Source organism: Phasianus colchicus, chromosome 8, assembly GCF_987193195.1.
Source record: "Phasianus colchicus chromosome 8, bPhaCol1.hap1.1, whole genome shotgun sequence".
NCBI lineage: Eukaryota > Metazoa > Chordata > Aves > Galliformes > Phasianidae > Phasianus > Phasianus colchicus.
In genome coordinates, this window is record NC_143443.1 from 20,798,670 (window position 1) to 20,825,617 (window position 26,948).

Consider the following 26,948-nt stretch of genomic DNA (forward strand, 5'->3'; position numbering starts at 1 on the left):
CCGCCGGCTCCCCGCGCCCCTCCGCCCGCCAGCTCCCGGCGCGGCCCCGCTCCGCCTCTGCCCCGGGTTTCCGGGAGGGGCCCGCGGGAGCGGCCCGCGAGCTGAGCTCGGCACGGCGGCCGTAGGAGGCGGCTCGCGTCCACCGGCAGCCGCCGCCATGGTGCCCGGCCAGCTGCGCCTCGCCGCGGCCGTGAGTGGGGCCGGGAGGGAGGGACGGACGGAACGGAGGGACGCGAGGGGCGGGCGGCGCGGCGGACAGGCCTGATGTAGGCCGCCATGGCGGCTGCGCCTCTGCGGGGACGGAGCCGAGCGGGGACCGGGGACCGCGGCCTGCGAGGCAGCTGCGGGGGTGCGATGGGCCGGGCCGGGCCGGGCCGGGCCGGGCCGGGCGGCTTTGAGGGCCTGCAGCTTTGGGTAGCTGTGTTCGGGCGGCACAGGCCTTCCTCAGCGTCCTCTACACTGCGGAACCACACAGAGCTCCCCGCTGCCGTGCTCTGCTGCTGCTTACGCTTTGCTTCACCTTTTATAGTTCTAAAGCCTTAATACCACTATAATAATAATAAAAAAAAAACGTCGCAAAGCGATTGTATTTTATGGGTGGATTTCCTCGTTGTTAGGAGCGTTTACTGTACAGTATATTCAAATACATTTCGTAATTGGTTTCACAAGGAAGAGTGGGTTGGAAGCTAATTGAATTTACTATCAGTATTTTTTGGCCTCAGGTCCTCACAGTGTGCTTTGCAGTGAAGCAGGCCCACCCCTGCACGTACCCTGCATGCAGCCAGGACGGCCCCTTCCAGCTCAGTTCTACAGCCCGCGATTGTACAGCTGTAGTCTGTGTCCTCCAGTAGTCTGTGTGCCCAAAGACGAGCTCCTAGGGCTGGGAACAGAGCAGAGCACAGGGCTGAGACAGCCACCCTCCTCCCACACACCCTTTTTTAAATTACTTTTTTATAGTGCCTCTTTCAGTTCAGCTGTGTGTCATGATCAGGAGTCAATTCTGACCGTTCTACATTATGTCCCTTTCAGCAGCGTGCTCTTACCTCAGTGAAAAGGGAGGTTTGAAGAGTGCATCCTTTCCTGCATGCAAATGCTTTCTGCAGATGTGCTACTGGGGAGTCTGCAGTGTCCAGCATTTGCCATCTCCTGCCTGCTGCCAGCAGCATGCAGTGCTAGGACGTTTACCTTGTTTAAGTTCCTAGTTTCTTAGGAGCCCTAAGCTAGTTGGCGTGGTACTTCACTATTAATAAGTCCAAGATGTTGGAATTACTTCACTGTCAGTGATTTAGATGCTTTTCTTGTTTGGAAGAAAAAAAAAAAGTCCAGTGTTAGAACAAAAAATAAAGCACATTAAAATAATCTGTGCAGCTTTCAGATTCTTCTTTAGATGAAGTGTTTGGTATTGGAAGTGTTTGCTTCTTTACTAAAGCTATCGTTAGTTTCTGGCAAATTTCATCAAAGCAGAGATGATAAGAAAGGTTTTATCAAATAGCAAAAGTGGTTATTTTAAGTTTTGTTGACAGTTTTGCATGACCATAATTTCATATGTCTTTCAAAATCTCTTGGTTTAAACAAAAACTTTGGTATCTGCCTGTCTTTTACTACAATTAACTATGATGGGTATCTTACTTACCTTGGATGGTTGGGTGTTGGGTTGTTTTTTTTTTTTTTAAAGTAAGGGAAAAATCAGCTCTTGAAATTTCATGTCAAGCAGTTGTCTGTTTACCCTCTCCTTCCAAAGTAGAAGGAGTCATGTCTGGATGAGATTCTCTGTTGAACTACATTTCTATGTTTTACCTAATCTTCACATTACGTGGGGACCATCCTTATGGTCAGTAGGGCTCCCTCATTGTTCAGTGGAGTCACCACAAGTGGCCTCAGTGCTGCTGGAGCTGCTGAATAAGCGAACCAGCCTCAGCTCAGCACCTGCCTGCTCTGCTATTGCCTTCAAAGACTGAGCAATCCAGAAGTACTGGGAGATCAGTCATGGGTGGTTGTTTTTTTTTCACCCTGAATTTGTCATTGAATTGTTGGAGTGATTTGGAGGAATGGCTGAAGCTGCGAAGGGGTTTTCTGTTGAAAGAGCAGCCTCTGAGGACCCAGCCATGCCTGTACTTACGTTGGCAATCACAGCTTCCCAAGGCAGCCAGCAGCCCAAGAGCTCCTCTCATCATGATTCCGTTGAAGCTACCTTTTTTTTTTAAGATTTGATTCATTCCTGAAATCAGCTGGGAGCTGATTACTGAGTACATCTGCTTCTTTCCAGCAGCCAGTCATCCAAGGGCAACCACTGCAAATATCTCTTTTTATTTGAGCTTTTCTCATCTTGCCTGTTTTTATACTTCATCTATCTCATGTTGACTTCCATTCACTTTGTGTTGGCTTTAACTTTCTCCTGTTCAAAGTGCTAGGGAAGCTCTCTGTTTTCGTCTGGGAAGCATTACATTTGCTGTTTAAAACATTCCTGGATTACTATGCTGTTTTTAAGATTCAGAGGCCAAGCTTAAAAGTATTTGCTGTACATACATTTCAGCAAACTCACAGTGTAAAGTCATCCTTTTTAGAGGCCACATAAGCTTCATGTGACAGTGACAGGGTTACTGTTAAAAGCAGCCTCAGCTGTGGGAGCTGCTCCTGGGCTACAGCTTGTTGTGGCACTGCTGGGGGAACTTGCCAGCCTTTGCTGCTCTGTTGCCAGTGCATTAGTCCCAGCAACAGCAGCATACTGCAGATAACTAATTCTCCTATTGTAGACAGGCAAGTGAGTGTGGCTGAATGTGATATTAATAAAAAATTTTTAAAAATCTTTAAAATTACTGAACAACTAGTGGTGTGAAAAGGCAGCGTTCTACATGCTCTGCACTATACAGATCAATTGTTGATGTCAGTAGAGGATATGGTTGACTCTCCAGCATGGCATCAGTGGGAGGCATTTGCCTCCAGAAAAGACACCTCATCAAACCCATCCTTAAGGATTTTTTTTAACAGGTTTTATTTTTGTCAGGCTTTTGTCTAGGGGGGAATATGATTATAGGTAGTGTAGGAATTGACACTGTTTTTGGGGGGTAGGATAATCTGTAACTTGGGTGAGTGGTTTGGTCTGGCTCATGGGTAGTTTCACAACCTTCTGCAGCTGGGCAACTGGAAGGAAGTAGCTTAATCCATTGTTTACTGAAATAATTGGGCATGTAGCTGTATGCTGAAAAGCAGAGATGACAGATCTGGGCTTTAGCCAGTGCTTATTCACTTGATGGCATTAAAATATGGTGTGTGTGCATGTTTATTATATGTATGTGTATATATACATATAAACACACTAACTAGTAATAGTTCAAAAATGTATAGAAGACATTTTATTATGTGGTTTGAATGTTTTGCCTATTAAGCTGTACATTTTTGCAGGCATCTTGTTTTGTTTTTTAATTATTTCAATCAGCTTTCCAGCTTTTTGTGTAAGAACTAATGATCTAAATTATTGTACCACAACCCAAAAACCCTTATTTCTCATCTTTGTTTATTAATGTGGGCACATCATTTTCTGTCGTCTAGCCCTCTGAAAAAAGTAGTTTTGGGGGGAAAAAAACTCACTTTTTTGTGTACAAGGGAGGTGGTTTGAAAGTAAAGACTGGGAATGTTTTATCATCATTTTATTATCTGCATCAGTGAAGATTAAGTATAGAAATATATGCATATTAATTATTTGTAAAGCGATTTTTTGACAGACTGACTGTCCATGAGAAACCATAGTTCCTTTGTCCTGCACCATTTGGAAGACGTTCTGCCTTATATGTTGGATTTGATTTGGTGTAGATATATGTGCAAATTTGCACTCGTGTACTTCATGTCTTTCTCTTCTTATTCATGTGTGATGCGCGGTACTGATCTCTAGTTATGCTGCTGCATCCATACTACTCTACCAGGTGTCTTGACTGCATTGCCATTTATTTATTGACAGGCACGAGGCCATGGCGGCTATGATTCTGATTTTAGTGATGAGGAGAATGGAGAGAAATCTCTGCAAAAGACTAAAAGGTAATGTAAAATGGAGTTAATGTTTATTTTGTACTAATGAGCTGTTACTGTGTATAGGAGATAATGCTGTGGTATGTAAAGTCTGATGTTTTTTGAAAAATCGGTCTCAGATTTGTGCATCTCCTTGTGCCATGCTTGCCAGAGCACGTTGTCTCCCTTGGACAAATGATTAAGATCTGTTCTGCCATGTCCATCTGGTGTCTGTACGCCTTTCAGTTCTTGGAGTGCTGTGTTTTATTTTCTGAGCATTAGTATCGACTGCTGGTGTTTGGCTTCTCCCTTCATTTCACTGCAGATCCATCAGGAAACGTGAAGCTGTTGGGAGAGCAAGGCAAAAAGGCCAATTGGCAGCAGGCATTGTAGACAGAAAGCACCCACTTGGAGGAAGTGAAGAACTGATTGCATTTGTTTTGGGCTTGGGATAGATTTTATTTTCTTCATAGTTGTTCATATGGTGCTGTATTTTGGATTTGTGATGAAAATAGTGCTGAAAACACACTGATGTTTTAGTTGTTGCAAAGTGGTGGTTGCACTGAGTCAGGGACTTTTCTGCTTCTCACAAGATTGTGTGAGAAGCAGAGAAGTGAGGGACTGGGGGGGCATAAGGAGCTGGAAGGGGACACAGTCAGGACAGCTGGCCCCAGCTGACCGAAGGGATATCCAGTACCATAAGGCACTGTGCTCGGTATCAAAAGCTGGGGAAAAAAGGAGGAAGGGAGGATGTTCTGCAGTCTGGTATGTCTTCATAAGTAACCATTATGCATGATGGAGCACTGCTTTCTTGGAAATGGCTCTACCTGCCAATAGGAAGCAGTGAATGAATTCCTTATCTCAATCTCCTTACATATGTACCTTTTGCTTCACCTGTTAAACAGCCTTTATCTCAATTTCTGCGTTTTCTCACTTTTACCTTTCCTATTCTTTCCTCCATCCCACTTCGGATGGAAGTAAGTGAGCAACTGTGTGAGCAGATTTTTATTTCTGTGTTTATTTTGCTTTGGCACCATAATCCTTTGACATTTTCCACACCCTTCTGAACATTTTGTCTATATTTTACAAATATACTTTTTATCCCCTTTTTTGCCTTTGTTCTTGCTTTGTTTATTGGACTTTATTTAAGAAGGCTTTCTGGAAACTTTCCTAGGACTCCTGAGTATTTTCCGTTATAGTAAAATTGAAAGAATCTTTTCTGTAGTGTTTGACTGCATTTGTGGGGGGGAGATATCAGTGTTTTAGTCATTAGAATCATAGAACAAAAGCAGTGACTGGTTGTTTTTTTTTCAGTTTTGGTTTTCTTTACTGCTCCACTGCCTAAGTGGAGTATTAACTAACCATCAGGAGCCTTTCAAAAATACTATCGTTACCCTCATTCTGGCACACTACTGCTGATTCCCAGTAGGGCTCTCTTGTGTTCGCTGCATATGTGTGCATCTGTTTCTTGCTCTATGATGACATTATTTTTCACTTAGAGGAAAACGATAGTCTTAAGTTTTCTTTGAATTGCTGTTTTATGGAGACTCCTTATGGGATTTTTGTACCTATAGGTCCTTTTGAGCAAACGAAATCCTTAGCTCCTAGAGTCTTATATCCCATAGTTTGAAATAGAAATTCTCTGGCTCATTGTCTACAGGTTTCTGACTTCTTTTCTTTCTGCCATCTGCTAATAATGAAAAAATCTTTTTTCTTCACCTCTTTTGAGGAAAGAAACTAAATATACCTCCTATTAAGCTAAAAGTGCATCTCTTTATGTTTAACTTTTTATTATTTTCTCGAATTTTGAAAATATTTTTAAGTGCTCACTGATAAGTATGGTTCACAGCATGGTACTTACTTAAGTTTTAAATCAGAGATTCTCGTGATGTCTTAAGGGAAGCAGAGCTGTTTAATGAAGTGCTGAGATGCTAGCATGAAAGGATGGGATAGGGTTAATAATGTTCAGTGTTAATCAACAAGCATATTTTTCTTCCTTTTTCTACTTAGCTCTGCAACCTAGATTTATACAGGGCTTGAAATACAGAGTGAAATTAAAAAATCTTGTTTTGTTGTAGTTCTATAGTAATAATGTTGATAAAGTACAAATTGTTGATGATTTTCTTTTAATGTTAACTGTAAGCAAATGCCTTTCCATCTTTGTTCTCTAAATGAAGTAAAGTCTAATCTGATGTTGATTCTGAGGTCTGGTTTTATTCATGTGTAAATGAACATAGTAGCTTTTGTTACTCAAGTTAGTCAAGTTTTCTATATGGAAATGCTATTTCTTTTGACATGTTGTGACTGAATTTTCTCCCTTTTTCCCTCTCTATCTTTAGTACGAAAGAAGATAGCCTTCTGGTAAAGCCATTCCAAAAACCAAAACAAGTCAAGGTTACTCACAGCCAATTTGCTGCTGAAGAATGGGACAGGTATTTTTTATCTATTGCACTTGTGAGGCTTTTTTCCTTAATGTAAAGATAACTTTCACTGAAACATATTTGTTATTATTAACAGAGAAGAAGCAAGGAAGAGAAGATTTCACCTGATATCAATGGATGCAGTATCCTTTTGTTTAATTTTTCTTCAAGTTTGAGCATCTGTTTTGTCAAAATAGTTGGATTTCTCAGTTCTTACAGTTGGAAGTGCAAGCACCAGATACTAAGTAGTTATTCAAATTAGCTTATTTTTGTTACTGAGATCTCTCTGAGAATGCCTTTACTCAGTAGACTACTTGGGGAACTCAGTATTTCCAGAGTTTCGATATGCTAAGTTGCCTTGTTTGAGACTAAGTTATTTTACTTAGATCAACGCAAATGCACTTTGCTTTTTCAGTTGGGTTAATACAGAGTATAATTCTGTTTCAGGCTGCCAATATCTATGGGCAAATACATTTCCACTGGAAGTCCAAGAATTGCATCAACAAATTCAAAAGTCTGTGCAAAACAGCACAGTCTCATACAGATTCTACGGGTGCCCTAATGTTAGCCTGTTTAATATAATGTGTACTTCTATTTTAGTTTTTTTTTAATCTCCTAATCGTATTTCATGCAACTATTTATGTATTTTTAAAACTATTGCTTTATTTAGATTGTAACCTTTCTCCTTTTGTTTAGTTTTCTCCTGGGGCACATATTAAAGTAATTACAATGTGTGTACAAAAGGCATAATGCGCTGTACTCCTTAAAAGAAGTTGTGTAGCTTTCAGATTCCTGTTTTGATCAAGTGTTTGACGTTTACCTTCCACAAGGCATACTTAGTTTCTGTCAAATTTAATCGAAGCAAAAGTGATAAGAAGGGCTTTATCAAATAATGAAAGTAGTTAATTTAAATGTTGTTGACAGTTTTGCATTACTGTTCCTACATAAGCTTTTTAAAAAATCTCTTAGCTTGTGCACAAAGCTGTAGCATCTGCCTATCTTTTACTGCAGTTTAATATGAAATACATTTTACTTATCTTGGATTGCTGTCGTTATGTTTTGGCTGACCGTATTTCAAATGCTGTCCATTCCTTGTTTGTTTTAAATAGCTATTCTCCAGTGATAAAAGTTAATAATAGGAAAATAACATTAGCCCTCCATTTTTACGTAACCAGGGGCTGCGTAAACCAAACCATCTAGTGTCATAGATGTATCCTAATCAGTCCACCTGACACTGTAGCTAGCCATTAATCACAGAGAAGCTCGTGTTTCCTGGAGTTCACTATAAAGCTCATTGTGTAGAAACTCTTAAAAGGTTCTGCTTATGTTTTTGAGTTTTTCCTATCTAAGACCTTTACTGTTTTGTTCTCTTAACTCCTGGTAACTCGTATAAGAACACAAAATAGTATGTTCTATTTAATGTAGTTTTTTTGTACCAGAATACCTTTTCTACTTGTTTAAGAAACAAGTTCCTTCTGTTTGTGGTGGAAAGGAAAAAGAAAACTTGCAGACTGAGGTTAAATTAACATTTTTGAGGCCTTTGGAAAATAAGGTGTTTTCTCCATTGAAGTATGCATGGGAAAACAGTAGGTTGGTACAAATTGATCTTTTTCACACGGTGTAATATTTGCCTGCTTGTACAAGGAGGTAATGCGTTTGTAACTTTTTGTTTCAGAAACTTTATAGAAGTTAATTGAAAATATTTTTGAATAGCTATCTCTAATGTGAAGATGCTTATTTTCCAAATAAATAGTTATGTATTTTTGCTAATATTATGGTACAAAATAGATTTCAAGTCATGTTTCTGAGGCCCAGGTTTAAAAAAAAAAAAAAAAAAAAAAAGTTTCCTGTGGTTCTCATCTCAAAAGCTAATGCAAATAGTTTTATTTGTATTTTATGGTATAAAACAAATTCTAGCCTACTCATGTTTATAATACAAAGGACAAGCTTGTATTAAAACTGAAACAGCAGTACTAAGAAGTTATGTTGCAAAGCACAGCTGAAGATTGAAACCAGATTCTATGTACATGCTTATAGAGCATCTTTGAAGAACAGTTTTATAAAGTTCTGGCAGCTGATTGAGGTTTTATGGAGGAAATTGCCTTAAAGTCCTGTATTTGGAAAGTAGCTCCTGTAAGAGGTTATTGGGTAAAAATTGCTAAATAATTCTGTTGTGTCTGGAAATTACCAAACAGTTTTTGGGGAATAAAAAAATGCTTTCTCTTCAGAATATTGAAAGTTTTAATTGTTCACTTAGTTGCAAACTGATAGTGAAGTAAAAGAATGTAAGTACTGAAACAGATTCCTTAATTGCTTTATTCAGTATTCGAGACATAGAAAGTTAGTGAATGACTACATTTTGTACTATGGTGGGAAAATGGAGGATTTCCGACGTTCTGGGTAAGCAGTATTTCCCCTCATGTCCTCGGGGTCCCCCTGATATGCAAAGCAGCTAAATTATAACTTAGAGGGAGATAAAAAATGTGTGTCTCACATTACTAATTTGTTTGGTCCCAAGTAGTAACTACATTTCTTGTAAATATCCAGAGCACAAAACTGCTTTGTTTCACTTTGCATCATTATTTTTATGTAAGAACTTAACCATAAGCTGAATTATTCTTGTTTTGTTATGTAAACAGAAAGATGACAGGTGAACATTAGTTGAAGGTACATTGAGAAATATCTGGCAGTACTTTCAAGTTATCAGTGTGGAGTATTTTTGAAATGTGCTAAATTGCTGTCAATTGTCCAGAATAATGATGTCTTTCTGTAGAGCTGTCTGTAACTGCCTTCTGACATAACTGTCTTAAAAGAAAAGTATTGTCAGACAGGTCATGCCATCTGCAGTTTCTGTGGCCGTTTGCCACTGGGAAGTTTTCATTTGGGAAAAACTAACTGTTTTTTAATAGTTTTATTCCACAGTAGTACATTTGTGTGTGCTGTGAGATGGAGATAAAAAAATATGAGATACTGATATTTACCAAATTAGCATGTGGCTAACTTTTCATTGGCATGTTTTACTGAAATAATGTTCTTTTATAGCGAGAATGACAAGACGGATCTCGATGTTATAAGAGAAAACCATAGATTCCTGTGGAGAGAAGATGATGAAGCAGACATGAATTGGTACCTGGAACTATTACATAAAACAGTAATTTTAGATCACTTTGTACCAAGTTTGTAGTGTCTTCTGTTAATTAGGGATTGCTGTACATACTTAGTGATCATCCTTTGATCTTTAATGCATTTAAAAGTGGAAGAACTTTAGGAGACATGGTAGTATCAATCAGTGACAAAATTAATTGATGACAGAAAGAACTGAAAATTATTTGTGCATTCTCTGAGAGCCAAATGACTGTTCTGAATATCCTGAAGGAAGTCTCTTTGAAAAAAAGTAGTTTAATCTGGGCTGTAGATGTATTTTGGATGCAGTTTTCCACTTTTGTGAAATTTCTTCTTTTGTCAAAGAGTATATTTCTTTTGCATTTCTAGCTCTGCAACTTGTGTTCCTCAGATGAAACCATGTGTATTTATCTTGCTTAAAGTCATTAAAATGTAACATGAATTGTATTCTATATTTAATTTTAAAAAACCCAAATTTTTTACAGGGAGAAGAGGCTTGCAAAGAAGTATTATGATAAATTATTCAAAGAATACTGTATAGCAGATCTCAGTAGATACAAAGAGAACAAGGTACATATGATTATTGTAAATCATCGTAGTTTTTGAGCATGCTTTTTTTTTTCCTACAACACTATATGTTGTGAAACCAGAATGTTAGTACCCCTTCCCTAGAAAGAGAGTTGTGAGAAATTGTGAAGTTACTTAATAAGCAGCAACAGTTTTCAATCTGAGTATTGTCACTGCCCCAAAAATGTGCTTTTGTGGGAATAGAAGCATTTCTGTGTAACGGTTTTTTGTGAAGAGATACATTGTGTATAAGCAAGGCAGAAAATGAGGGGTTAGGGAGGGAAGGCAAGAGAGGTTTGGCTACAGAGAAGAGTTCAAGACAGCCTAAAAAAAAAACCAGGAATGTTACTGTTTTTCTTGCTGTTGTTGTGGGTGGGGTTTTTTGGGGGGTTTTTTGTTGTTGTTGCTGTTGTTTTTTAAGTCTAAAAAGGGAGTTCTGTACTTGAATGCTGTCTTAAACAGTTTTGGATATGTCTGTTCTAAGCAGTGTCTCTTGCTGCTTGTCCTTTTCTGTTTATGGAAACAGGATTTGTATTTTCTTTGTAAGTAAATAGAATTTCTTAAGAGAAACAGATGAATTCCAAGACCCATTTTTCTTCTTAACCAAAGCAGCCATTATTGTTTCCAATTTTTTTATTAATGTCTTAGTCAAAAGGAGTATATGCATTTTGTATTGCGATTTTACAAAGTATTTCTGAACTCAAATGCATATTGGTGTTGTTAGCACATAGTAACAACCAAGCTCTGCAAATGGTGTCTATATAAAGCTCTTTGAGACTATTTATAGTATAGAAAATTACATTTGCTCATAAATATTTACAAGGACTGAGCTTAAACTATAATATTAGGCCAAAAAAAATCAGAGCCCTCTGAAAAAAGTTGAACAGAAGAAATACAAATATTAAATGAAGATTAAGAAAAATGAGAAAGTACAAGTGCTGCAGATGCCTTCATTCTTTTTTTTTTTTTAACAAGTAAACTTCATTTTATTTTCCTGTACTTGTCTCATATCCCTCAGTGTTTACACCACCCCTAACCTGAGTTTCCCTTGAGCTTGCTTAAGGATTTTGTTTCTTTCCTTGCTTTGCCAAGTTTCCATATGTTCACTGTCTTCTGTGGGAAACTGTTTTGCCCTAGTTTCCTATTTTGTGTGAATAGTATTCCTTCGTCAGACTTCAGATGTGACTGTCCTAACTGTGAGGTCTCTCTGAATATCTGTGCGTGCTAATAAGTCATTACTTATGAGTCTTGGAATTGTTATTTCAGCATAACTCTGATATATCATGTAATTCATTCCCTTACTTTCTTTTATGCTTTCTGTCATCAAATATGTTGTGATCACACTGGGGTCCTTTCTCCAGATCATTCTCTCTTGTTGATGTATCCATGCCCCTGTTTGGTACAGAGGAATGCCAAAGCAGGCTTATTTCTTGGAAGTCAGAAATAGGCTGCTGATCGGTTCCCATTCACACCAGTGGAATGCAGCCTGTGCTTTCAGATTTTTTTCTGTCTTGATTCTTTTTTTGTCTTTTCTAGAAATTGAAGTCAGCTATCTTTAGCTGCTCATACTTTCAGTTTTGCAGTGTTGGTGGTGAGAGGTGCAGGCTGGGTAGTAAGCTTCTCAGCTGGTCAGCTTGTCATCTCATAGTTGATGATGCTTTATATCCTGTTAGATAACGCTAAAGTATAAAAAGTTCTTATCAAAAGACAGAGATCGAAAACTGGCCCATCTATTTCATCTGTCTTTTCACAATGATTATTTGCTGCTACCCAGAATCTTATAGCTACGTAATTCTTCTCAGACTTATGTGTTGAGATTGTAGTTAAGATCTCATTTAGAACTTTCCATCTGAGAAAACCAACTCAGTTTTCCTAAATAGCGGATAATAAGAGCCAGTTCCATGCATAGCACACTGCTGAGGTCTGAGAAATCAGCACTTGCGTGTTTTCAAATTCAGAAGCTCAAAAGCAGACAATGAAAAAGCCCTCACCTTCTGTGGAGGACTTCATAACACTGACACCCTTTGTTAAAGGAGGCTATATCATGCTGGGTCCAACAGCCTGAGATGGGGAGGCCTCTGCAGCGCATGCACCCAGGTTCCAGCAGTAATGAGGCAGAAAACATATTCCTATTAGGCACGCACACAGAACACAGACGTATGTGTGTAATAATAATATATTATTATATGTGTATAATATACATACAGAATCAGCCACACAGGTCACAGACACAGTGAAGCATTCATGTGAACACACTGTCATTCTGCTCCTTATCCTTATGTTATCCTATACTCTTTCTTCCCCAGATCTTATAAATTCATCCCTGCCTTTGGTTCCTCTCCTAAACGTCCCATAATAAATTCTCTGTCATGTCTCATTTTTTTTCTTTGTGTAATCTTTGTCTTTACTTTTAATGAGTGATGCCAAGATGGTCTTCTGGTATGAAACTACTTGTAGATGCTGGAAGAGTATGCTCTGACAACTCTCGTGTTGGTGTGCTTGTTACTCCTTGTATTTTCCCTAGATGCAAGTTACTTAAGGTCAAGATATGTTTGTACCTTTGAGCTTCTTGTCTGCAAGCTTTGATGCTGATAAATGACCATCTGTATTGTCAGATATTTTAGCTCTGTTGTCAGTTTTGCTGTGCAGTAAGGGAGAGTGCTCAGCATGTAAGTTTGACTTCGTTAGGCATTAGGTTAGAAATGTTCTTTCTCTTAGCCCTATTTTCCCAGAAGGATTCTTATTCGCTCTCTCTGTGCTTTGTTTTATGGATCAACAGATTGAAATGTCTGCCATTTGCTAAGAAATGAGATCTATCTGACACCAGTCGTTGGACAGAATAGTTTATTCTTTTATGTTGTGGGTTTTTTTTCCTAAAATTTTCAGATTTCTAGGCCAAGTTGTCCTCCATTTGGTAATACTCTCACTTTTGTCACTGTCAGCAAGGAAAGCTTTTATAGGAAAAGAAAAATATTTAAAATGTCTATTATGTTTTTCCACCATTTTGTTTAAATTTATACCTTTCTTCTTTTCTAAAAGAGGTGACTCTGGACATGTAAGGTGTAAACAATAAGTATTATGCAAGCAGTCCATAATTAATTTGAGAATTTTACTGTTTATGGATATTAAAAGATCTTTCACGTCTTCAGAAACTTTCTGCTTTTTAAGGTAGTCATTTGATAGTCCGGTAAAACATCCATTTTGGAGTTAGTCTACTTAGTCTTCTTCTATTTAGAGAAATAGCTCATTTTAAATTTTGTTTGAATGCATTTAACAAAGAACAGGCAACATGACTGTTGATGATGCTTCTGTTTTCCTTTGTTTTACAGGTTGACTATTCATGAACCTATCTTTAATTTTCTATGTTAGTTTAATCTGTTTCTGGTATTTTAGCTTAGAGGGTTATAGTTGTTGCATAGTTTTGACTTCATTGATTTTTTTTTTTTTTAGTCTTTTTCCCTCTGTCATTTTTCATTAATTGATGAAAGAATGATAGACAAACACTAAATAGCAGATGAGAACAAGTTTTCATCCTAGCTGTGTACATATCCTGGGTTTCTGGTAGCACAGGTGGTTCTGGTTCCCTCCTTTCTTATATTGCAACCTCTTTTTTTTTTCTTTTTTTTTGTCTTGATACTGTTGCAGAAATACTCCCTGAGGATATCAGTGAGTCTATATCATAATGGGTCATGTTGGAACTGTGAGGGAAAGAACATAAGTCTGCTTCAGTAGCTAAAATGTGCATAGATAACTTCGTAAATGGGGAAGTGGCAGAGGAACAATTAGAAAACATTTTACTTTTTATATCCTGCAGCACACACATGCAAAATCGGTGCCAAAATATTGTTGACAATCTTAAATGTGCAATATTTTTAAATGCAACACAAGCTTTTCAGAATTGGAATACCCTTAATCACTATAGACCAAGTGTTAAATCTGTTTTTCATCATAAATTCTATATTTACAATTGTACTTTGCATTGTTTTTTCATTGAATTGTTCAGCACAGTTCTTTTTTCTTAAAATTGATTAATTTTTGTTTGATTGAAGCACAAGTGGTTTAACTGGTACTTTAGACCACACTGCAGATTGTAGAGTAGTAGAATCACAGCCTGATCCAGCCACAACAAATAGGCATTATCACAATATGACAGCAGTATTTGATCGTCTCCTCTGTTTTGTTTGTTTTGTTATGTGAAACTAGTAACTATAAAGCTTTGTTTATGTTATACTCTTAAAACCAATTCTGAAATTAGTGGACAGATTTCAAGAGGCAAATAATGATTAGTGTTCATATTTTTAGCTTTCTTAGACATATCTGTGTAATACAGTGGCTTATTTTGCCTTTCTGCTCAGTTCTTCAATTTTAGTTATCACTTATGAGCCGTATTCTTAAGAGCCAGAACAATTATTACTCCTTTTTTCCAGTGTTCTTTGAAACATATTCTAATTCTCATATGAGAACTCCATACTGCTGCCCAACAGATGAAGAATTATTATGGTTTATTTAAAAAAAAAAAAAAAAAAAAAAAAGACTACATAGATCAATAGATGTCTGGACTTTTACAGTGTTAAAATTAGATATATAAAAAAAAAACACATTAAATCAATCCATTATATTACAGAATGCATGCCACAACGCCTAGGAAAATGGACATTTGTGTGAGTTCAGTCTTCAAGTGCCTCAAGAGCAGCGTCATATTCCAAACAACAATTTGGAACACAGGTTCAAAGGGCTTTGTGGCCATGTATATATCTCTCTAATTTTAGAAACCTTCTCCCCACAGTTTGCCTCATCCTGCTCCTTCCATGTTTTAACATGAAGTTTGGAATCTTCCATGCCTTGCTTACAGAGCAGGAGAGCAGGAATTTTATTTCTGACTTGATATACTCCAAGTATATGACTTTTAAATGAAATACCAAATAACCCTTTTTGAATGAGCTGCATGGCACTGAGTTTTGTCCTTTCTTTCTACTTGTTAGTGAAAAGAGACTTGTTTTTCTGAGGCTATTCTTGCTCCCTTCTGTCTTTGATCTTCTCACTGGATTACTTCGCACTTAGAGGAATGAAACAGATTCTACTGGAAAGCAAAAATAGTAGCTGGGTTTTCTTCAGGTGAAATTTTTTGCAATGTAGAAGGATATATAAGTTAGTTTTTGCTTTTGTTGTAGCCTTAGGATGTGAGGTGTGACCCATGGATTTGCAGTCGCGTGCCTTTTCAGAATTCTAGTGATGGTCTTAGTTTTTAGTGTGCACAGAATTGGAATGAAGTATCTGGTAAAGCCGGCCAGCCTGTCCCAATTTCCTATTTGTTCTTCTACGTGCTATGAAATCTTTTAGAAAGTTGTTCAGAATTAAACTGCGTCTACTGGAATGTCAATTATATGAGTGAGTTTGGATCTTTCTGTAAGCAGAAGCAGAGAGATACTTTTAATTAACAGATAAATGAAATTTTAATAAGCACAATTTAATGAATGAAGCGCATGCAGGATATCAGTTACTGAAATTAGTCTCTATATTACTGAAATTGTTGACTATTCACAACTAATTTTCATCTTATCTTAACAGTTTGGATTTAGATGGAGACATGAGAAGGAAGTAATTTCAGGAAAAGGTAATCCTCCCTTTCATTTTATATTACATTTCACTGTGGCTATTGCTTTTATTGCTTCTTTTCAGCATAATTTTGTTTGACTGTATTTGACAATTTATACCAATAAGTGTATCAGATGGGATAAATCAATGTAACTTTTAACTTCCCTGTTCTATTCTGCATAGCTCTAGCAAGTGTACTGATCTACATAAAGAAAAATTCTACGTAAAGAAAAATGATAACTTTCAGAGTAAACTGGTTCTGAAAGCTTTAGTGAGAACTGTTATCATGTCCTCCAGTCCCATCTCTAAATCAGTAACTTATTCTTGCTGATTCTCCATGGGAGCTCGTTTCAGTGGTCCCCATTTCAGTGCTGTGGGGCACAAACTTTTCAGGTAACTGAACAAGCAAGTAAATTACACGAACGTATTGCTGTTGCTGTGGTAGGATGCTCGTACACGTATGCAGTTTTCAGCCGTCATGCAGGCATGTGTGAGAAAAATGAATGCTGTGACCCTGTTGATTGGAAAAGATCAGTGAACAGATCCTTTTACTACATAAAGAAGTTAGAAATACATCACTAGTTTAGAAGAGTTTTACATCATCTTTCTAAAGGTAGCATTGCTCTCAGCACTAGATAATGTTAAACTCCATTTTACGTGGTTGTGTGCCTTCTCAAATACTTAAATGAAAAATGAATTATTTATGGATAATTTTGTTTTTTGCAGTGGGTGGATTATTTTCGACTGCATCGTGCTTTTAATACGTGGTACAGCATATTATGGGAGAAAGTGCCAAATAGTGTATTGTAAGCTTTCTAATGAAATGCTCATGGCAAGCTGCCACTTGCTGTGGGTTGCAGCACTGAGCAGCGTTGCCTCCCGCCACGGGGGGGCACAAGAGCCTCGCGCTGCCTGGTGTGCCAGTTGAAGTGGTCACTTTGGAAGGACGTGGCTGATGCCTTCCTATGCTCTTCCCTCGAATAAACCAGTAATAGAAATTGCTTTAATTGAAGCATAGCAAAACATTAATACCTTAACCTGATCAGGCTGTGAATGGATGGTAATTCACATTTTAAAGAAGGAGTGTGTGTACTTAATTTAGTTGGGAGAGTAATAGTGGTGCTGAGAACCTTTGGGTTATAGTTTGAAGGGAATGTATTGTTAAGTTGTGTATGTTTGATTGCTTTGCTTTCCACAGTGTGTATGCTGTGTAAGCATGTAAGCATGACATGTAAGGTCACGTATAAATGATTGCAGGTGGTTCCTGATAACCACACCTTCCATAGTGTTAAACATATTTAATGTTTATGAATTCAAAGCTTAGTGTGAGTGTTGTTTTATTTGGTTCAAGTGTTAGCAGTGCAAGTGGTTTTACGTTGCAGAACTGAAGTATCTGAGGACACTGGCAATCCATTAGTTAGAAGCTTAAGGAGAATGTTCCCAGGTTAATCGTTCACACGGTCCTGCTCGTGAGCCTATTAATGTAGATCCTTATTGCTAGCTCTGCAGTCAAATTAGTCTTCTGCAAAGTGTATATATGAATCGCTATTAATGCAGTGTGGGGAATTCAGTGATGTAAACAACATTGACTGTGTGTATATTGTTTTAAAATTAGTGCTGTGTTTAATATAATAAATCCAGGAAAGTATTTCAAGTGATTGCATGCTTTTTCACAGTTTTGGGTTTCTTTTTTTAAGTATTGTTTTTCCTCTTCTTATAAGTAAAGTGTTTATGAAGTCTATAGAATACAAGTTGCCAGGTTAATTTGTAGGTTAATAAAAGTATGGGCATCTTCTTTGTGCATCAAATAGTTTGATGTCAATAGAGATATAATGTCTAAATTGCAACTTCTTTGCAAATATGCAATATTGGATAATTTGTCACTTTGTATCAGTTATTGTTTTCTCAGATTTAATTTTAGCTTTGAACTTTTTTCTTTGAAAAAAACCAAGAAGCAAAACTGAGCAAAACCAGAAACCCCAAACTTATTCACATTAATCACTGAACCATGTTGTTTTTTTTTTTATCTTTATAAAGGTCAGTTTTCTTGTGGAAATAAACACTGTGATGGGGAAGAAGGCCTGAAAAGCTGGGAGGTGAATTTTGGTTACGTTGAACATGGTGAAAAGAGGAATGCACTTGTGAAACTGAGTAAGTCTGACAAAGTTTACATATCCATACAGATTTGTGGAACTTCAGTGTAAGTGTAGAACAATTTGATCTGTCCACAAAGATCCATGGAATTTGATGTCTGTACATGAGAAGCACTGATATTTTTTAAGAAGAATTGTCAGCGCTAAACCTGTAATCTTTCTCCAGGTTCAGTAAAATCTAGGTTTGTACTGTAAATATTTACTGTGCTATTTTTCTTAACCGTGCCTACAATTACATTAGAATTCAGTTTTGTAGGAAAATCTACTCAAATTGGAAAATAGTGTTGTATCTAGTTTTATGTGATTATTATCAAGTTTTGTTTGTTGTGGTCATCAGATACATGACTGTGGTGTTCTCATTCTCTTTTTCAGGACTATGTCCAGAATGTTCTTATAAACTAAACTTTCATCACAGGTAATGAAGTATTTTGGAAATATGGAGGTTTCATTATTAATAGGTTCTGTTTTGGAGTACTTATAAAGGCGTTATCCCATCACCGTTGAGAGTTAGGTATTTCTGTGCTAATAAAATTATGAAACTCACCAAACAAGAGGAATCCTCCAAAGAAGTTTCCTTGGGTTACTTTTCTTTTCTGGTTATTTTTCTTTTCTGAAAGTTTTTGCAAAGCATTGTCATTTTTCGTTTTCTCTCTTACTCTGTTTAAAAGCTGGAAAGCTTTTCCTTTCCTAAAAAATAAGATGGCATGTCTAGATGTGTATATCCCTGAAATTTATTAATCTATTTTAAATGGTAATTTGTACTCTATTTCATGGTAGTGCTGTGTAGGTATGTATTAAGTTAAGTAACTGAGATTTGTTTATCTTGCTTCTCTTTGGAACTAAAATAACAAAACTACTTGTATTCAGAATAAATGTAGTTAAGCATATTTTCTCTTTGTCAGCTTCAAAGCTTAACATTGAAATAATTTTCCTGACTTTTATGTAAGCAAACAGGAAAAAATGGCTTAGGTTCATACAGTAAGCCCTTGTTTGTAATGTTGAAAATAAAAATACTTGTGTTCTCAGTTTGTAGCATGTTCTTGGCCTTGAGATTCTTCTACGTCAGCTTTTATTGCTACCAAATATTAAGAAAAAAATTAAAAATTCATATTACTTCTGTTTTGCTCATTTCATATGTACAAGATCACTTGTTACATAAAGAGCAATCAATATAAATGTCAATTTGGCACATTATATGATTATTTGCTTTATTTAATGCTTGACTGCCAATTCACTGTTTTCCTTGTCTACATCAAAGTCGCTTTAACAGCTTTAGTATTTCCTGTCCTTTATATTCAGCTGTGGAGCTCTAATACTGCTATCGCAGTTTTCATTTTTAGCTTAAAAATTTAAATAGTGAGAAGTTTCAGAATTTGACTGAAGATAATACCTAAGATTTATTGTTGCTTGAAGAGTATATGTACTAAAGAAGATGTACCTTTTTTTTTTTTTTTTTTAAGGAGGAAAGAAGTCAAAGCAAGCAAGAAAAGAGGCACAGCTGTACAAAACTCTAAACAACCAAAAATTAAGAAGGCAAAATTGTCTCATTCAAGAAAAAAGAAGTCAAAAAAAAAGACACATGGAGGTAAATATAAATTTTAAACCATGAATTTTGAAAATATTCCAAAAAAGTTAGTTGAATATTAATTTTGCCATATTTAGATAACATATGTAAATATGTAATTGTTTCCACACTGTATGACATAGGTGGTCAAAAAGGTAATTTTTTTTTTAACCTAAGAAAAATAAATTTCTTACATTTTATAGAGAGGAATAGCCATGTGAAAAACATTTATTGCAACAAAAAATTGTCCAGGTCTTGGGCATTTTATTAGAACAGTTCTGAATTATTGGAATTCCTTAAGACTTTGGAGTTGAAAACCTTTTGGAAATGTAAGATAACCTTTTTGCACCACAGATTTTTGGATAACTTATTTGAGCTCAAACAGATGACCTTTCAACTCGTGAAAAAAAATGTTTTTGCTTCAGTGTTTACTTTCTTTTTTTAAATGTATGGTGTGTGTGTGCATGTGCAACATGTTTATGTGTAATTTATTGTGATAGATGTATCCTTTGTAAACACTGTAAGATAAGCACTGTAAGATAAAAGATAAAACCAAGATAAGCTCACTGTTTTTTAAATGGTGTTTATTTCTAGATCAGGTTTCTTCGGAAGATTCAGATACTTCTGATAAAGGTAAAGTGTTTGAATATCTTCTGAATCTTGTAATATTTGATAAGGTGGTAAGAAAACTATGTTGAAAACAAGCAGAAATAGATGGGTCAGCGTAATTACTTGGAAGTCTTGGAGGAAAACTAATGGATTTTGAGAAGGAAATGTTTTAAATTTAAGCAAAGAAGAAAATTGTGGGTAGATAATAGAATGAAAATAGTCATAAAAATAAGGGTCTAGGTTATTCCAGGAAAGAGTAGAGGGTGCAACAACACGGTACACAAATATGTGCTATGTAAAGAACGTACTTTTCTAATGTAGTAACTACTACTGTTCTTTTTAATGAACAACACAAATAAGTGTCCAACTCAAAATGTTAATAGGAGAGCACTGGGAGAACTATGCTAAATAAATTCTAGGCTTTAGCCAGAGTCTTTTGCAGCTACCACTATTACTGTCTCAGAGACCCATTGCAGATGGATGTGCTGAGTCTCAGTGACTCTGTAGGCACTGGTTATCTTCCCTATATCTCAGTAATTCCAGTACCTTGTTCTTTTTAAGATGAAATAAGCCTCATCTTTTAGACACCCTAATTCTTGCTGCACTCTCTGGAAGGATCTGAGTGTTTCTGTGGATGCTCTGTTGTGTCATATACTTTTGAGAATGGCCCGTACAGATGCAGGAAGACCCAAAACAGTTTTCTGCTGACTCAAATCATGACCAAATTCTTTCATGATAGAAAGTCTGAAAGATTTTAGTTTTTTTAAGTCAAGACAGATTTCTAATAATGAGATTTTAATTTTCTTTTCTATCCTTCTCTCTAGTTATATGGAACAGTTAGGCACTAATTGATAGTTTCTTGCAATTTCACTGATACGCTAAGGTTGGTGAAAGTTGTTCTTCAAGTCATTGATTCATTGAACATCACGAGTTTCTATATTGTAATACAAATATATTGTAATTCTGGGTTTGTGATTATGAAGCTTTAATTTTATGAACAAAGTGCAGTGCAGTCTTTGTGTCAAGGTCAGCATTCTGACTGTTTGATGATTGTTGCTATGTTTGGCCAAAGCATCAGTTAATGGTGTCTAAGAGTCTTCTTGATGTTGTATTGAGTAAGATTGGCAAATGTTTTAATTTTTACATCATGCAAAATAAAGCATGTTATTTATCATCAGGGTTACAACGAAATGTTTCTCCTACCCAACAACTATTTAAAAAAAAATTGATTAATTCCTTCAAAGTATATTAGTTATGATAGTCTGAATTTTTTTTAACAGATTCAGATAACAGTGATGCACAAGATGGTCCTTCAGATGCTGATTTTTGGAAAGGTCCTCTACAAGAAGCAGATGAAAAATCACGGTTAGTTTGAACAACCATTGAGCTTTTGTCTTGTAAATCACATTGTGACCAATCAGAACTGCAAAGCAGAGACTTTTCTTGAGTATTTTAGCAATAGTCTAACATCTAAAGTTACCTTAAATCTCATATATATTGAACTTAAGAATACTATTGTGGTTTTTGGCTTGTTTTTTTTAACTGGACATATATACAATACCAGAGGAGAAACCTTACCATCTCTGTCTTATCCTGTGCTTTCTATCCTATTAACTAGTAAATCTTAACAGTCAATTCATTCTGTTGCACAGAAAAAGAAATGTGGAGGGTATGTGAATGTAGTGAATAAGTAAAACTTCTCTATACCAGTTACATACTCTAACGAGAAATCTGCTAAATTTTGTTATCTCCTAGACAAAAATCAAAATCAAAACTTTACTTAACATATTTCTATTTTTTTTTACAGAGAGGAAGAGTTCGATGAATATTTTCAGGACTTGTTTCTCTGAAACTTGAAATTGATGTGGGTTGGTTGTTGTTTTTGTTGTTTTGAACTGTCAAGATAAGTGTCTGGAAATTCAGTCATAAGTAGGGACCAGAGACCTCTTCCCAACAGCATGCCTTTTCTACAGTCACTCCATATGGACCATCTGAGTGAATTATCTCTGTAGAAGGCTTCAGGGCTGAAAGCTTTCTTTTTTATCTTTTTTCTGGAGGGGGTAGGTACTCATACAATATGAGAAATGTACTCAGGAAGTTCAAGCTAAAGTTATGTGACACGGTAACATAAAAGTAGGAAGAATATAGAAAAATAAGAACATACTTTATTCTCAGTGCACCACAGGAGATGGCTGTTCTTTATTCTATCCAAATTTCAGTTATTTCAGATGATTCTATTACTAGTTTAAAAACATATACTTCAAAATACTTGTACTTATAATTTATTGAACTATAGTTAATAGCTTTAAATATATTAGTTGTGTAGACTTTAATATTAAGATATGAATCTATGTGGTTTCAGATACTGTGAGAAAAGTTCACTTTAGTCAAGCATGTATTTTGCTTGGAATTTAAGTAAACCATATCTGAAATGTCTCTGGTCTTCCTAAAAAAGTTACATTCATTAAATTTTAGATGTGATAAGTTGTGACTGATAATTCCACTCATTAGTAAAAATCTGAATTGTTCTCAATGTTGTTGACATCTTTGATTTAATAAATAAATAATGTGGCTTGCCACTGGACATGTACACGTGGCTTGTATGTTATCTGTGGTTTCTGATCTCCTTAGCATTGATTGAATGCTAATCCTTCTTTAAAGTGTAATCCTGAACATACAAGTAAAGAATATATAGTGTTTGAGAAACTTACTGGATTCATCTTCATTTTCAAATGCAGCACAACACAAAACATTCTTTGCTGTATGTTTCTGAAGAAATATTCTGCATATGAATAGGTATGGCAGACATTTTCAGATTAAAATTACTTTGGATATAAAGGACAGACTTTTTTGAATTAAGTGTTCATGTAAAACAAGCTGAGGAAAGTTAATGTTGTAGAAAATATATCTTTATAAGTGCTTTTTACTGTAGATACATTTATAGAAAGTATTTATAATTTTTTTTGGTAATGTAACAACAGGGACGGTTGCAGTGTAATTGTGAATATTTTACATGTACTCAGTGAGTAGAGAGCTTTATTTACAAGTATTTCTTAACATAATTACATTTTAAGCAGTTTGTACTTACATAATAGATGACAGTACAAGGACATATTTAGGGTGCCCTTGAGCAACAAATAAATGTAGCCTTGCATGAAGGCTTCTTTAGGTAAGAAGGTGGATTTAAAGGTTAATTCTCTGTCATCTTGCAAGCTTGGTTGAGAGCCAAATCCAATCTGCAGCAATCTGCTTACATGTGTGCAACTTGCCTTAACGGGCTTTTGATGAATGTGTTGCTGTAAGTGTTGTATATTAGGTGTGTGTTCTGGGTTAACTAGCTCTGCTTTGAGCTATGTTTATAAAATGGTACAGAATACATATTAAATACATCATTTAATACAGTATGAATAAAGTTACATGATGAAACAACTTAGGAATAGCTTTCTTTTGTATCTACATGTAATACAGAAAATAATACACGATATCCAGTTTTATGTCATAACCAAGTTTGCATAAAATACTTGGCCCATTTGTAAAGAAGGACATAATAAGTGGGAAACTGTGTGGATTCCTTTTGAGTCAAATGCATGTATCTATCTTAACAGCATTCTTAGAAAGGTATATAATATAATTAATTTTTCAGTCCTCCCTTGATGCTGAGGGCTCTTCAGAGGAAAAAAATGAAAGTGTATGATTCTGCTTTGTTTAAAGTGGGGAGAAAAGTGTTAGGATTGGATCTCCTTGCAAAACTTGTTTGTTACAGGAGTCATTTCTGACCTCTAGGTTCTCTTAGGTTTGGAATTGGTTCCACTGAATGTTCAGATACATGTGTGATATAGTAGCTATTTTCATTCCTTCATCTGCAGTAGGAGGTGACTTCATGGGACCCGAATAGAAGGAATGGAGTGATCTCTGTCATGCTTTAACAGCTGATGGTTTTTGTAGGGAGACTGTTGTTTACGAAGGGCTAATTTGTGTGCAGTCTATCTTAGTTGTGGAAATGTGAATTTTGATGTGTTCTACTTACGCTATTCTCTGCCTCCCCAGAATGAATTCGTGCCATTCATTGGTTTTCAGACACTAGAAAATTCTGTTCGTTTTACTGCATTTTAAAGAAGGAGCATTGCTGTAGATGTAGCTACATAAATACACAGTGTTTGTAGTGTATCTTTTTAGATTTGTAAAATAAAAAGTACTCAGTTTGAGAACTGTGGGCAGAGATGTGGGTAAAGGAGTGGCTTCTCCAAGTGATGACTGTAATTTGCAGATTTATCCATGGTAGTTTTAAAAAAAAGTCTGCATCATGGACCTGCTTTTTATGGATACAAGACAGGGAATTGTGTTTAGGTCTCCTAAAGTAAAGGAAACATTTGCCCCAAAACTGTACTTAGTATGAAGTATGATGGAAGAGGACAGAATTCCAGATTAAGTAAATACACGTAATATAAAAATCTAAATATACAAGTTATTAAAACAGATATTTTTTTTTTTTGATAGAATTGTACATGTTAGATTTCATTCAGTAATTTCATATAAGATCTATCAATTTTTTTTTTTTTCTGGACAGTGTGCAGAAGTTATTTTAATAAAAATACTGTATATAAATTGAGTGACGTGAAAAAGTTCTAGAGTGCACATTTATGTATTTTGCACCATTGCTTATTTTTTCTTCTGTCTTTTGCTTTTTCAGTTTTTAATTATAACTGTTTCTTTTATTCCAGTAAAAATTATTTCCAACAAATGGCAAGTGTTTAAGAGGATTGTTAAGAGATTAATCTAGACTATTCTATGCGAAGCAGAAATCCACTGGGCTCCTTGAAGTTCTTTCTAGATGTCTTTTCTGTAGCAGAAACAATGTCTTTGAGATAAAGAATTACAAAATTATACATGTTTTGGATTTTCCATCCTCTCCACTTCCACCTCCAGCTGCATTTTCAGCTAAAAAAACAGAAAAGAAAAGTAAAGTGAGTACTTTCTGTTACTTTCAGTTGCTTTAACTTCTTATTTTAAAAGCATTGCTTTTGTGATAAGGACATTATGTATGTTTGACTTTCTGAAAATGGAACATGTTTTCACTACTTGTTTGGGAAATTGGAGCATGTAGCAACTATACATGTTATATATACACCTATACATATATGATGTAGCGATTGATACCAACATTTCTCAATGGATCAAACACACTGAACCACTCTTACTGGAAAGTTTCAGTACTTTATGTAAGTCTGTCCCACACATTCAAAACTGAGGTATGCAAGCCATGCTAAAGAAAAAAAAAAGCCTTCAATTAATATCATCTTGGAAACTATTTTTGAAGAAGATGATACAAAAGCTTTAATTTGACCTCGTTGTATACACTCTTATCCAACCCTGCATGAATCCCTTGGTAACAACCAATTAAGACAGAGAGACTGTTTTTTAATACTTTATAGCAACTGATTCTGTTAACGTCTCTCTCAAATGATTCCACAGATGTTTATTGGTCATAGTTAAGGTTGTTTCAATGTAATAAATTGCGTTTCCAGATTCATTTAAGGTAAGATACCAATATTAGAATTAAAACTTACATTTGAAAGCTGTGGATCACCATGTTACTTAGGTCATTTTCGACCCTTTCCACCTGCATTGAAACATGTCACATAATCAGTGTCCTACCCTCTGTAATTTGTGGATATAATCAACACTACGTTACTAAATATGTATTTCATTTTCATAGTTCAATACTGTATTCTGCTTTCTGTTCTGAACTTTCCACTGTAGTGGTTCAGCAAATATGTTTATTTTGTTTTCTGCCTACTGAATGGCTCAGAATAGCCAGGTCAGTGTGATCTAGAGATGACCGTGGTTCAGCATGCATCATATTACTGTTTGTATGAACTGACTCTTTAACAAAGGCATATATTTACATGGCCTTGATTTTGACAGTGTCAGATCTGTGCTTCACAAATATGCATGGTCTCATTCCAGTGCACATTTAAAAAGAGACAAAATAATTCACTTACACTTTTTTGATGCCAATTATGATAAGCAAAGAAGTCCAGATCCTTAGCTCCTGTAAATCAGTCTGTCCATGTTAGCCTATGTGAGGTGCCTTGTGGGAAAATACTTATTTCTCTAAATCAGTGATGGAAGGGACTCCAGAACCCCAATGATGCAAGATAGCAAGTGGAAGTAGTGGGAGTCGAAGTCCTAAGTTTGTAAATCATTATTTTATTTTTAGCTCAGAAGAACTTTATGCTTAAGGGCATAGGATAAGATTTTGGTAACTATTCCCTTTGCAAAAAATGCAAATATGTAAGGAGGTTTCTGTGCAGGTCCTGGGGTACTTTGGTTTTTGTTGGCACTTCTGCAAAATTCAGATGCTTATGTTCCAGTGTTCTTATTCAGAACCAGCTAGTTGTTGAGCAGATGATGAGATTTATTGGCCAAAAAAAAAGAGTGTATTTTAAAATAAATTTGGGACAGAATGAGGTGGGCCTAATTCCTCTGAAACTGTAAGTGGTGCAACAATGTTTGTTTGAATTTTAGCCTAGTAGCACTGATTTCATGAGCTAATTATTTTTCAGTTATACTTCAGATTCTGACAGTAACTTGATACGTAGCCTTGAATAACCTCTCTTTTAATGTGAAAACTGGAGAATACTCACCTATTTCCCACAGACAATGATTAACAAATAAATTATTGTATACTGCTTTATGTTTTAAAGATGTAAAATTCACTATTAGAATAAACTTTTTTTTTTAAACTAGCTGACAATAAATCATTCTATAAAAATCACATTTTTCGTTTAATCTCTGAATCTTTTCATTTCAGCTGATTAGCAAAGCTGATGTTTGAAATGCAATACAGAATAAAAAAAAAATTAATTCACTCTTACATTTGAGTTACACTTGAGGTTTTCAGTTTATATAAAA

At 35.9% G+C, this 26,948-nt stretch overlaps 3 protein-coding genes across 5 annotated transcripts in view; 1 reads left to right on the forward strand and 2 right to left on the reverse strand.

The window, feature by feature from the left end:
• The window catches only part of LGI1 (leucine rich glioma inactivated 1), a 33,026-nt gene extending 32,144 nt beyond the window's left edge, over nucleotides 1-882 (reverse strand). The window contains exon 1 of the mRNA XM_090145219.1: nucleotides 771-882. The gene's annotated coding sequence lies outside the window, so the exon portion shown is untranslated. The remainder of the gene's footprint in view (nucleotides 1-770) is intronic.
• Nucleotides 25-22,623, forward strand: LOC116231772 (protein FRA10AC1). 2 transcript variants are annotated; one of them, XM_031597750.2, is made up of 14 exons: nucleotides 25-190; nucleotides 3,956-4,032; nucleotides 6,342-6,434; nucleotides 6,520-6,565; nucleotides 8,746-8,822; nucleotides 9,465-9,548; nucleotides 10,031-10,115; nucleotides 15,681-15,726; nucleotides 17,745-17,858; nucleotides 18,233-18,275; nucleotides 19,321-19,445; nucleotides 20,019-20,057; nucleotides 21,314-21,398; nucleotides 21,841-22,623. In XM_031597750.2, the coding sequence occupies exons 1-14, from the start codon at nucleotides 158-160 to the stop codon at nucleotides 21,881-21,883; spliced, it is 990 nt and encodes a 329-aa protein (XP_031453610.1). In that variant the 5' UTR covers nucleotides 25-157; the 3' UTR covers nucleotides 21,884-22,623. The 2 variants fall into 2 exon arrangements, with proteins under 2 accessions (XP_031453610.1, XP_090001353.1); XM_090145227.1 differs by lacking the exons at nucleotides 21,314-21,398; nucleotides 21,841-22,623 and adding an exon at nucleotides 20,858-20,900.
• A 2,120-nt stretch (nucleotides 22,624-24,743) lies between these two features.
• Nucleotides 24,744-26,948, reverse strand: part of PDE6C (phosphodiesterase 6C) — a 28,442-nt gene continuing 26,237 nt past the window's right edge. Inside the window, exon 22 of one of the 2 annotated variants that reach the window (XM_031597749.2) lies at nucleotides 24,744-24,971. In XM_031597749.2, the coding sequence (XP_031453609.2) occupies nucleotides 24,907-24,971 (65 nt within the window). In that variant the 3' untranslated portion in view covers nucleotides 24,744-24,906. Of the gene's footprint in view, nucleotides 24,972-25,547; nucleotides 25,654-26,948 lie in introns of those variants that run through there. The other variant, XM_090145217.1, reaches the window with a different exon arrangement.

Excerpts from the sequence above, each read along its gene's own strand:
- LOC116231772 (XM_031597750.2), top strand. The coding sequence starts at position 158 with ATGGTGCCCGGCCAGCTGCGCCTCGCCGCGGCC. Across the intron at positions 19,446-20,018 it reads AAAAAAAAAGACACATGGAG|ATCAGGTTTCTTCGGAAGAT; the intron begins GTAAATATAAAT and ends GTTTATTTCTAG. Across the intron at positions 20,058-21,313 it reads TTCAGATACTTCTGATAAAG|ATTCAGATAACAGTGATGCA; the intron begins GTAAAGTGTTTG and ends TTTTTTTAACAG.